This window comes from Lissotriton helveticus, chromosome 3_1 (genome assembly GCF_964261635.1).
Source record: "Lissotriton helveticus chromosome 3_1, aLisHel1.1, whole genome shotgun sequence".
Classification (NCBI taxonomy): domain Eukaryota; kingdom Metazoa; phylum Chordata; class Amphibia; order Caudata; family Salamandridae; genus Lissotriton; species Lissotriton helveticus.
Window position 1 is genome coordinate 323,058,082 of NC_136061.1, and position 12,722 is coordinate 323,070,803.

Genomic DNA, 12,722 nt, shown 5'->3' on the forward strand with positions numbered 1-12,722 from the left:
TGCAAGCACTACCCAACAAACATTTGATGGTTGCTTTCATGAGCTACTTCCTATCTTTAACAAAAAAAAAAAAAATTGTCCCTTGACACTGCACCTTCCTTTACACGATATTCACCCCCCCCCCGCCACCCCGCATTGCTACTGATTTGAAGCAGAGTAAGATGAGTACTCACAGTTGGAAAGCATCTAAGAAGCCCTATAACAATGATTATGTTTTTTACAGCGTGGTGGAGATTGGGGAATTTTGAGTTTTGGTTCATGTTTTAAGGATGCCTATGGAAGTTTATACTCAGCATATGCAATTTGTGTAAGACACAAATATTTTCAAAAAGCATTGATAATTAATCAAAGTGATGTATACAATTATTTAAAATCAAGTTAATTATTTGTTAATAAAAAATATTGTTACATTAATTTAACATTATTTCCTATCAGTTTTTATTTTATATCCCTACCTCCATTATTTTCTATGAGAGGGTGTTGCAGTATCAGTGGCCGGTCATGTGTGATTCTGAACTTACTTTTGATTTTTTAGTAGTAACTTACACTTGGATTTTCTAAACACCTATAAGTAGTAAACGTATTTAAAATTTCCTAATAATTTCCTTATGAGAGCAAATTCGTTTATTGATCAGGGTATTGCCGATCTGGAACGTAGAGTATCTCAAGATTTAACATTGGCTCTCCAAAAAAGATCTTCTTTGGGTCATCTCGCAACTGCAAAAACCCCTGAGCAGATAATGAAAACCCCCTCGATTGAAGTTCGTGCTGATGTCCATAGTCTACCAAATGTGGTGGACCTATCAGCATCAGAACTCCTCTCTGATTCCCAAATCAGTTCAGAAAGAACACCAGACCTATCCTTACACACTACGCCAGAGGTTACAAGACAGATGAGAGGAAAGAAGGATGGGGCTGTAAGGAAAAAAAGGGATAAACTGAAAACTTAAAGGACTAAGAGGACACAGGAGCTAGCCAAACATCAGGGGGTGACTCTAAATCAAACTTCCCCGAAGGGGGGGGGGGGGGGGGGGACATAAACAAAAATAGAAAAAATGATGTACAAATTCCAGTATCAAATCAGTCCATCAGAAATGAAATCCCTGAAGTCTTGACTATGATGGTGGGGGGAGATAAAGATACAGTGGTAGATAACCAATTTCTAACAAAATTGGGAGAGTTGTTTAAATCTCTCCTCTCCCCGTTAGAAACTAGACTTCAAAAAATTGAAAAACATCTAGATGAACTACTCACTCTTTCTAAAAGGAATAACCCATTGACTCACGGGGCAACAAAGATAGGGGGCAATAAACTACCTACTGATAAAACAGTGGTCCCGCAAGTAACAAAAGCGGCGGGAGCAGGGCAAACTGTAACATCAAAAACCCCTGCAGCAGTAGAGAAGAAGAAAACTACCGATAAAACAAAGGTGGTTAGCAATACCCCCATAGTACCCCTGACAGATCTTAATGGGGATTTCCATAGGGAAATTGTTAATCGTAGATTCCCCGCCAATCTTCCCCCTGAGGCTGGCCCCTTTGTGGTGGTGCTGACTGGTGTTCCAGAGCTGTCAAACACCTCAGAGGAACCCCCTTGGGCACTAAACAACAAGGTCCAATACTGGCTAAATAACAACCGTCCATTACCACCTTGCTGGTCAAGCCAGATTTGAACTGTTTGTAGAGTTCCCTGGGTGGGCCATGGAAAGAAGTCAATCCAAGGCGACTGCATTTTGGTAAATTTCAAGGATCCTCGTACTGTGAATTATATCTGTTCATGGGGCCCCCGAGATAATAATGAAGGCATAGATGCAAAATGGCTTTCCTTTTTTATCCCCCTTGGTCCTATAATGACCTAGCCAATGAAGATAATTGGCACAGAGTAGGCCATCGAGCTTTAGGAAGAGAGTGGGAGGATTGGAGAGGAAATTTTGATGGATATCCTACTGGAGAGGAATGGGGAGGAAATCCTACTAGATTTCTTCCCAAAGAACCTTTTTTTAGGGACACCTGGAGAGGAATCCCAACTAGGAATAGGTACAGCTGTTTGGAGATGGTGGACTGACCACCAACTCCAACTAGCTGTCTAAATGGGGATCTGGAGCATACTGTTTGTATTTTATCACAGGGAGAGAAAGCCATTCCCAGACAGTTAGAATCCCCCCCACTGGGTGTAGATAATGGTTTAACGGAAGCAATCTCGAGAGTGAATGACGTATCCCAGTTGCAAATTCGAACACATCAGAGGGAGGTAGATAGCATGGTCGAGGGTTACTCTTTCCGTTTGATTTCGTGGAATATAGCTGGGCTAGCACGGAGGCTAGAGGATCCGGCATGGTTAAAATTTGTCGCATCCTTTGATATTATTTGTCTCCAGGAGACATGGAGTAGAGGGGACCTTGGTCTTGATGGTTATCAATCCTTTAATGTTCCAGCTGAACCTTCACCTGCTGGTAGAGCCAAGGGCGGCCTTATGGCAGCTATTTCTATAAAGCATACTGGGATAAATACTGTTATGTTGGTAGAATCTCTATGGTACCAATTACTTCTGATTAAGGACTTATTTTTGGTGCCCTTGCTTTTAATTAATTGGTATTACAATATATTAGATTCCCAAATTACAGAGGTCATACAAAAATTACAGGACGAGTAAAGTATCCAATACTACATCACCTCTATTTATTATGTGGGTAGGAGATTTTAATTGAAGTTTGTGTAAATTTAGCGGTACAAGTGTCTGTGGTCTGGTAGACCTAAATGATCAGCCATCTGCCCATTTTAAGCACACAAAACAGGGAGAGGCTTTAAACAATAATATAATAATTATTGATCTTTGTGCCCTGGACATGTCTAACTTCTCAAGATTGTTGAGCATCCCCACTTTTTATGGAACAGGAGGACAGGCGAGTGTGATTGACTTTGCCCTGGTCTCTAGAAAATATTCTTATCTTATTAACGATTTCCATATTGAGGCTAATCCAGTAAGTGACCATAATCCATTAATTTTGAGTTTGTGTCCTGCTTCCAAGAGAATGCAGATTCTGGAGCATGCAATCAAATTCAGCCAGAATCAGGGGGTCACCTTAAAGTGGAACAAGATAGATGTAAGTCACCTAGAGCGTGAGATTTTTAAAATAAACACACATAGGATAGATGCTTGTTTAAATTCACTAAATGAGCCGGAGGTTATAATTGATAACTTTGAGAAACTTTTAGACAATGTGGCCTCGCATTTACTGAAACCTGTGGGTGGTAATAGGGGAAATACCTGCAAATGGTTTGACCGAGAATGTTCAAGAGCTCAGTCTAGCCTAACGAAGGCTTTACGCCAAGTGCCACGGGATAGGGATTCGGTTAAAGGGGCAAGGAAAACTTATAGAGATGCCATTTTTAAGCGTAAAACAGAGTTGAAAAGAAAGGCGTGGGATGACTTATGGAAGGCCTCAGAATTAAAATACAGCCGACTCTTCTGGGAGGTTATAAACCGCCCCTTTTTAACATGTGAGGAAAAGGATACCCTTCAGGTGCACATTCCAGGGGAAACTTGGGAGGTACACTGTGGGCATATTTTTAATCCAAAGGGGGCCCCGGATGTAATTAGTAGTGATAGGATCGGTGATCCTAAGCTGGAGTCAGCGAATATGCTTAGCCGCTCACTAACTCTTTCTGAGGTAGAGGCCGCATTAAGAAAGGGCACGTCACTAAAGGCCCCTGGGCCGACTCAGTACCTTTGGACCTTTTTAAACACAATACAGAAGTGTGGGCACCACTTTTTCTACTCTTGTTTAAAGCAGTCGTGGTGGGTCATATTCCAGACTCATGGCAAGAGGCGACAGTGGTCCCGATATTCAAAAAAGGCAACAAACGTGACCCTTGTTGTTACAGACCTACATCGCTTATTGATGCATCTTGTAAATTAATGGGCAGGGTGATCTTGGCCCGTTTGGAAACTTGGGCTGAGTCAAATGACATCATTGTGGAATCCCAATATGGATTTAGGCGGGGAAAAGGCACCACAGAGCAGTGCCTAAATTTGGCGCTAATCATGGGTAAGTACATGAGGGCCAGGTGTGGTTGTGTCCACTTGGCCTTCATAGACTTATCCAGTGCTTTTGATACTGTTTGTAGAAACAAACTTTGACAAATGATGGAGTCTATGGGGTTTGAGGAGCCTTTGGTTACACTCCTCCGCAGACTCCATGCTGCCACGACAGTAAGGATTAGATTTGGCCCAGCCGGGGAGAAAACCAAGCCCATTACATCGACCGAGGGTGTTCCCAGGGGTGTATACTGGCTCCCTTTTTATTCCTGGTGTACACAAATGGCCTGGAAGCTTTCCTGTTGGAGAGCTGTGCTGATTTTCCCCAGGTTAATGGCAAACGGATACCGACGTTATCTTATGCAGATGACACGGTTCTAATGACCCTAACTGCCAACAACATGCAAATTTGCTTAAATGCTTTCGAAACCTTCATGCAGGGTCTAGATTTAAGGGTCAACTTCACAAAGTCCTTCCCTATGGATTGCGGCCCCAAAGGAATAAAATCTCGCCGGCTTATGGTGAAGGACTCATATATTGTGAAAGTTGACTGCTTTAATTACTTGGGGAACATATTTAATAAAACCTTGAGTTGGGACCCCCTGGTGTCTGCCCATGTCCAAAAGGCCACCCAAGCAGTAGAGGCTATTTTCCGTTTCTCCAGTAAACTGGGTCAGAAGCCGGTTGCAGAATTAATATCCCTATACAAAGCAAAATGCATCCCAGTTGCAACATACGGTGCGGGTGTGTGGGGAACGCAATCCTGCAACAAAATTCAAATTATGGAGAATAAGTTTGTTAAACGGCTCCTATGTGTGCCAACGGGCACCTCTAACATGTTTTGCCACACTGAGGTGGGTCTTGAATTTGTGAGTGATATCATCCATGTCTCCCCTTTACTGCTCTGGAGTAAGGTCTGGAGCTCAGATGATTTGAAACTCACAAAGGCAATATTACAAGACTGCCTCAAGTTGGAGTATTTCCGGAAGATCCCTTGGCTATCATATGTTAGGGAAACTCTTTTTAGGATAGGTTTGGGTGACATCTTTACGAATACTGAGTCCATTGGTAGTGAGACAAAGTTATTAATTAAAGAGGCATATCGCACCAGGTTAGGTGCTCTGAGAAACAGTGAGAGTGTGGTTTACTACAAGGGAAGGTTGCAGCATCAACCTTACCTTTCATATATAGGACATATACAATGGCGCTTTTACTTGACTAGGTTCCGCCTTAATACACTACATTTCTTATTTGCTTTTCCAAAACAAGTGGGATGGTGTGAGAGTTTACCCGCCTGTGCCTGTAACAACAAAGTTTCTCAAAATACTCTCCATCTTGTACTATTTTGCACTCTGTACAAAGATTCAAGAAACCGTTTTATCAGGCCGGTTTTGTTATCCCTTGGAACTCGTTATTATAAAGATAAATATGACCATTTACTCTCACTATCAACCCCAGCAATATGCAATGCCGTGCTTAATTTTATTAGAGTGGCACTTACTATCAGAAACCGATATTGATTATCATCATGGTACACAAGTTGATTGATAAAATATCGTATAGACTAGCATTGATATGAATTGTATTGTAACGACTGAAATTTTATGTGTTTTTATATATGTGACTTTTTTGTACTTGTAAAACATTTAGTGGTAACATAATAATGTTTAAGGTTGTAAACACAATGGTATCATGTTTTTAAACTGTGTAAATATCTGAACTTTTATGATTTGTTTCTACGAATCAAAATAAAGTTATTATGACTGACTGACTGACTGTATTTAAAAGTGTAAATTCCTCAAAAGTGTAATTTGCCTTTGTGAATCAGGCCCCATATGAGTTAGCTCCATAATGAGTCCAGGGACTTGGTTGTCAGATTCTGTGCCACATTCACCCATCTCTTTGTGCCTGCTAATTATCTTCACATGATGCAGTACATCCTTCTTTGCTCTTTCAATATCCTCTATTGTGATTCATAAGTCTCGCATTGAGGTACCTTTGGTTGAACGATCAGGCCCATATTAACAGGGACAGTGCCTCAGAGCTGCCACAAAGTGGTGCACTCAATATGGGAATGTGTAGTGGCCTGGAAAGAGGAGATGCATTGGTTGACTTTTTCGCAAGTGCGTTCACCACCCAGACATTAAAGAATTAAAAGGTGCAAGTAGAGATCTTTCTCACACCAATCTCTCTTTCAGGCTCTGATTTTTAAAGATGGCAGTTATTCATCTCTCTGTTTGCTGCCTGTTTTCTGGCTGCGCCTCCCCTTGACGTGGGACAAGCAATTTGAGGCAGCAAGTATTCAGTCACAAAGCCTATATTTCCTTGACGGTAGAAGTGGTTGCTAAGCAGTATAATCATGCTATTGGACCCGGGTGCAGAGCTGAGTTTAGGAGAGTCACGTCCACTCCTTTTTCCCCCTAGGCTGTGTGCCCAATTAGAACAATTTAAATACCTCACTCACCAGTGGTAAATGATGTATTTAACCTCAAGTCAATAGGTTGTGAGTCAGTGATAACCCACAAATCTTGAAGTGTGTATAAAACATACTAAAATGTTTGTACTCCTGTATTCTGAGTAGCTTCAATGAGATGATTGGAGTTTGCAAAAAAGTGATGGGTGAAATTTTAATCTCAGCCACATGTAATTAATTGGGGCCACATCCCAGTCCACCCTTATATTGCACTCCATGCCACCTCAGTTTGGACCGAGCCAAATGTAATTCAATCTTGACCCTGCTTCAATAGGAACAGTCCAGCCCTAACTGCCAGGCAGGGTCCTCCCTAAATCGGAACACAAGCAACCTAAGATCTATTTTACCCTAATTTGGACTCGTCAGTCTAGACAAAAATGATGGATAAAATGCTTCTATTAATCTCAGCCAGCCATCAAAAATAGCTCAGGCTGCATCGCAACCCATCGTTATTTTTCACACCATTCCACCACAGTTGAATAATTAGATAATTAGTATACTTTCTAGTACTTATTTTACCTAAGTTTAATTGAACTCTAATATATCAATGAACAGCAAGCATAGTTTTTAAGACAAACTTACCAGCAGGACAGGAATGGAGATTAGTACATAGTCACCTGCTAACCTGTAATGGAAAATAAAACAACATAACTAAACTTATATCAAAAGAGAGCATTTTGGAAGAGCTGATGTTCTTGGAACGGTAATTCAGAATTCTCTTCAGCTCTGAAAGGAATTATTGGGGCATATTACCAACCAATAGAGATAATTTTTGTCTCTAACTTGTTTAGAGACAAACATTATCGCCGCAAACCGGCGATTTTTATCGCAGATAAACCTTGCTACTAGCAAGGTTTATCGCAAATGCGATAAAAAACGGCCGCAATGCATGAATAGCGCTGAAAAGTCAGCGATATTCATGCATTATCGAGCAAATGCTCTTAGCCATGTTATCCACCTCCCATTGGATAACATGGCTAAGAACTGCTCCTGGGCAGGTGTTAGCTTTTGGAGATATTCGCGCTTGGTAATAGGAGATAGCGATGTTAGCGACTGTTTCCAGTCGCTAACATCTTGGCACGCCCACTTTGCATGTCATTAGTGATAAATATCACTGACATGCAAAGCGGGGCCCAAGATGGTCACTATCTCCTATTAGCTGTCGCTAACTGGTGTTAGCGACAGCTTGGTAATAGGGAGATAATTTTATCTCCGCTTTCTTGGCTTTTAAAGCCAAAAAAGCGGAGATAAAGCCCTTGATAATATGCCCCCCTGTGTTTGAAAAGTCACGAAGGTGAAGATTATGCAATGTTTCTTTATTGATATTATCCACACATTGAAAAATAGGTCACAGTTCAACTGGTTAGACCAAATGTGTCTGATTTCTATAACTCATTTTTAATTAGTTTGAGACAAACAGCGACAGAGGGCCTGTTTAAGATTGCAATAGAAATCTGATAACAAGGTGTTTCTCCTCTGTTTCCACACCTCGCCTGATAGCAGGACACCAGCATTTTGTTTTTTTGAATTGGACAGGGGGTAAATGAAGAAGGTGGCGAGGGTGGTTGGGTGGATGGATACCAGGCATGTTTCTATTTTTTGAGAGGGGGGTTGAGGGTAATGTTGTGTGTGCTCTGGGAGGTTGCTAGGGTGCCAGATACCGGTTTTAGGTGGAGGGGGTAAGAGATGGCCAGAGGTTGATGGGATGAGTGACAAGACATCAGGTTAAATACGGGGCAGATGCAAGTACGGCCATGCTCTGCATGTCTCACCGTGACTCTTTTACAGCTGCACAGCTAATGCCAGCAGTAGGACCTTAAATAGCATCACCATACCTAATATGTCTGTGCAGCCACCTACAATGCCTGCACCGCAGTCACCATCTACACCTTAGTGCCATTTCTCCAAGGGACATCACAGATGTTGTTGACTCAGCTTTGATGGACACCATCACTGCCTTCACTGATCCACCCTTAAACTCAGTCACTGGATATGCAACCATATGCAGATTTGGATTCAGAGGCGATTTCTATTTCTAGTGTGGACACAAACCTTCATCTTCTTCAATCACAATGTTTCATGCTTTCACCACATGTGTCTGAAATCTCAGAAACTTCAGAGGACTCTGCCAGTATCTTACACGTGCAATGGATCAGCTGTCTGTCGAGTCGGATGCCAGATGTTCTGGGTAAAACAGAGCGTGAACAGCACTGTACCTGCCGACATGGTCTATTTTGCCGCAGGTCCATATGGACAACACGAAATTGGTGCAGGCTTAATCAATGCTACAGAGGTAGGGAGAAAGATAGGCTGGTGGGCTCAAAGATAAGGTGCTGACATGACAGCGAAACAAAATAAGAATTGAGGGTGGCAGCAGAGTTCAGTGGGATGGTTCACTGGAAGGAAGCGGGTGAGTATGCCTCAGGAAGGAGTAGAAGAAGAACAGAAGGCTACAGAAGAAAGAAACACTCCACTTGGGAGGGAGTGCATGGACCAGAGAGTGGCACAGGTTCCATCCAGAGGGATGCCGCCTTCACACATGGAAGCATAAAGTCTGGTGAATCATCGCGGCTGATCTGTATCCATTTGAAAAGCAGCTGGAAGTTCAACTGCAACCTCACAGACCAGAACCCCAGATACAATGAGGAAGGTACATTTCTTAGTGCTTATTGCATTAGAAAGAAATGTCACTCAGCATCCAATCTAATATATAAGCAGTTACGAATAGTTGCATTGGAAAGGTGCAGTGCAACTGTAGACTCAAGTCATTTATACCAATTCAATTAAGAAAATAATGTAGATAAATAATTGAGGATAGCCTTATATAAGTTGAGCGCTCCTTGCTTTCATAAGTGTCACTTTCAACACCTAAAGCGCATCATGCATGGTCTAATCTGTTTGCCAGAGACGTTGTGTTTCACACTGTCATTAATTGCCTTTAAGTTTGCTAGGGGCTGGCTCGTAAATATGTATACTAATCTACACCAGAATATTTGAACTTCAGAAGCTGTGTAACTAACGAGACCCTGATTATGCACTCTGGACAAGTGTGCATCTCACCCCAACACCTATTATGCTGCATTCTCCACGCAAGCATGTTTTGTTTCAAAGTCCTGTCGAGTATGCTGATACATCACCGGCATGATCGTCCGGGATCGGGTTTTGGTACATGATAAATGTAAAATTAAAATTCTTACCTGGACACGTTCGGATCTTGCTTAATTAACAGCAGAAGTTTCTCCGTGTTGATGAAGATAGCCCAACAGGGAAAACAAATGAGAATTAACATGAGCAGTGATTTCTGCAGGATGACGCCAATTTGCTTCAAGTTTTTACCACCAAATGTCTGAAAAGGTAAACAAACTATCAGTCAGTATGTACATAGCGGACTTGCTGGATCTTATGCAGCTGCTTTCCAGGCTCAAAAGACACAGCTCGCCAGAGGTGTTTCCATTGCAAATAACTATAAAGTGGATTTCTTCAATAAGCAAACATTCACTTATTAGAATATCTGTGTTTTTTATTCAGGGGATGTTTTCGACAATCTAATTAAAATAATTAAGAGGATCGATGCATAAGCTTATGTGAGTCTTCATAAGACTTAGTCCAAGTTAATAAAACAAACTTAAGCAAGATAGAATTCCAGGGTTAAACTTTATAGGTTTTTTCAAAATTAAGATCATTACATAAGGCAACACATGAATACTCATTAATCAAGTCGCTCAATTAAAATCCTAATCTGCAAGAGGGCTACCATGAGGTCAGTAACTGAATCTAGACAAAGGCCAGAACCAAATATAAGCAAGTAAACAAACTAACATAGACTCTGCGCAGAATGGTAGAGGTGGCCCGAGTGGGACATGAGTACTATTGACACTGTCATTTTAAAAACACGGTAACAAAATATATTTTAATTATTGATAGCCAGTTTTAATTGTGTCGAAAAGTACATACTGCATATTTTCCACCGTACTGGTAGTTCAGATAGCCATCCTGCACATCACACAACACACTACGCCGAATAGGAAAACCTTTCAGGTCGGCATATGCAGCGCGTTCGCCGTTAGCCAGGATCATAGAGTGCGGTAGAGAGGTAGCGTTACCCCTCTCTACCATAGAGTGCACTCTGGGGGAACGGAGGTCAGTGGTCTATCTGACTGGCCCCACACCCTTAAACGAAGGCCAGGCAGCGGGTGTGCAGCGAAGACAGCGCAGAATGGTAGAGGTGGTCCGGGTGGGACACAAGTACTATTGACACTGTAATTATGAAAATGCAGTAACAGAACATATTTTAATTATTGATGGCTTGTTTTAATTGCGCCGAAAAGTACTTACCGCAATCTGAAGGCAAGATGGCGTCCGCCGTGCGGGCATGTGTGTGAGGAGCTCCCCTGTTTGTAACTCGGCTCACCTTTTCACGAGGATTCCGCTGTCCGGTTGCTCGTTTTCCTTTGGAGATTTCCTACGCATTTCCTACGTTTTCCTACGCATGCTCAAAAAAGTCTTCCGTTGGATCCCCACCGAAACAAGAAAGACGGTCACCCATGCCCTGGTCACCAGCCGTCTGGATTACGGAAACACCCTTTACGCCGGAACCACAGCCAAACTACAGAAAAAACTTCAACGCATCCAAAATGCCTCAGCCAGACTCATACTGGACATTCCTCGTCTAGCTCACATTTCCGGCCACCTGAAAGACCTCCACTGGCTCCCTGTCAACAAGAGAATAACGTTTCGTCTCCTCACCCACGCACACAAAGCCCTCTACGACCTTGGACCCGAATGCCTCAACACACGACTCACCTTCTACACCCCCACCCGCCAACTACGATCATCCAATCAAGCCCTCGCCGCGATCCCACGCATCCGTAAATCCACCATGGGGGGCAGATCCTTCTCCTACCTAGCGGCCAAGACCTGGAATTCTCTCCCCACCCACCTCCGCCTTACTCAGAACCACCTCTCCTTCAGAAAACAACTAAAAACTTGGATATTCGATAAGTAAATGCGCCCCCAAGCGCCTTGAGACCCTCTGGGTGAGTAGTGCGCTATATAAATTTCTGAACTTTTAGCTCGGCTCCCACAGCCCTCCGGCCTGATCGTATATCCTGTACCTTATCCTGTCCGGAGACGACAAATTATCGTGGAATTGGAGACGGCACACCTCACTTGTACTTACCATCTGGCCCGGAGGTTTTGACGTGCAGCGGTTCCAAAGTTGTGCCCTCCGCAAGATCGGGGCCTCCGTGGACCCTAGACCGGGACCTCGCCTGTGGGATCCGACGTCTCTCGGCCCCGGTCGAGAGAGTGAACCAATGATGAGAGCCGTTGTGCGAACATCCCGGCGTTCCTGATCCGGGCCTGCCCTGGTGGCCGCGAGGCTGATGTGGGTGAGATGCACCGGGGACTGACTCTGTGAAGGGGTCCCCCCGCTGCTGCGGTTTCCGGCGGCCCTGGACCTTGGCGCCCGGACTCTGCTTGTTTGGGGCGCCGGTGCTGGTGCAGGCGGAGACCCGCATTGGGCGGACATCCTTTCTGCACCAAGGCTGCCATTGCTGGAAGCCCCCCGGAGCTCTGTAAAGTCCTACATTTTGGAACTGTTATTGAGAGTCGCGGAGGGTGGCGACTGGGCTGAATTCGCGAAATGGCGGCCGACCATCTGGAACTGGTATCGCCTCGTGGCGGCGGGCTTGGGTTGCCTGATTGCACGGGGGTCTGGTCTGGTGAGCGGGAGCTTACCCTCCGAGATATCCTGGAAGCTCTGCGATCCCTGCGCGCATTCCTGGCCCCAGATGTCCCCGTGAGCCCGCCACGACCTGCCGCCATTTTGAGCAGCCGTTTCTTCTTGCCTCCCCTTTGTTTCGGAGACTCCATTGCTTCGCCCCCCTCGACTGCTGCAAGTGTTGCCGCCGCTGATCGACGATCATTTGATGTGCCGGGGACTTTGCAGCTCCCTGCTTTTCTAGGTTCTGACCCCGGAGACTGGGACGTTGTACCGCGGCCCTGTTTGGCTGGGATGCCCGGAACTATTGGTGGACTGCCGCCTGCGCCTGCACCGATGGCTTCGCATTTGTCTATTGCGGAGAACCCCTCGCTTTCCCAAACGGCGACACTGCTCTCCTGCTCTTCATCACCCGTGCTGCGATTGCTGGTGCTTATAAACTCTCTATTCGGACTTTTGCTCACTTGCGGACCGATTGTTTCTCCTTGT

At 44.1% G+C, this 12,722-nt stretch overlaps 1 protein-coding gene across 2 annotated transcripts in view; it reads right to left on the reverse strand.

The window, feature by feature from the left end:
* LOC144822417 (multidrug and toxin extrusion protein 1-like) overlaps positions 1–12,722 on the reverse strand; it is a 762,229-nt gene that overhangs the window by 388,702 nt on the left and 360,805 nt on the right. For both annotated transcript variants that reach the window (XM_078679904.1, XM_078679903.1), the window contains exons 4-5: positions 9,709–9,857; positions 7,094–7,136 (exon numbers count right to left, since the gene is read on the reverse strand). In XM_078679904.1, coding sequence (XP_078536030.1) covers positions 7,094–7,136; positions 9,709–9,857 — 192 coding nt within the window. The remainder of the gene's footprint in view (positions 1–7,093; positions 7,137–9,708; positions 9,858–12,722) is intronic.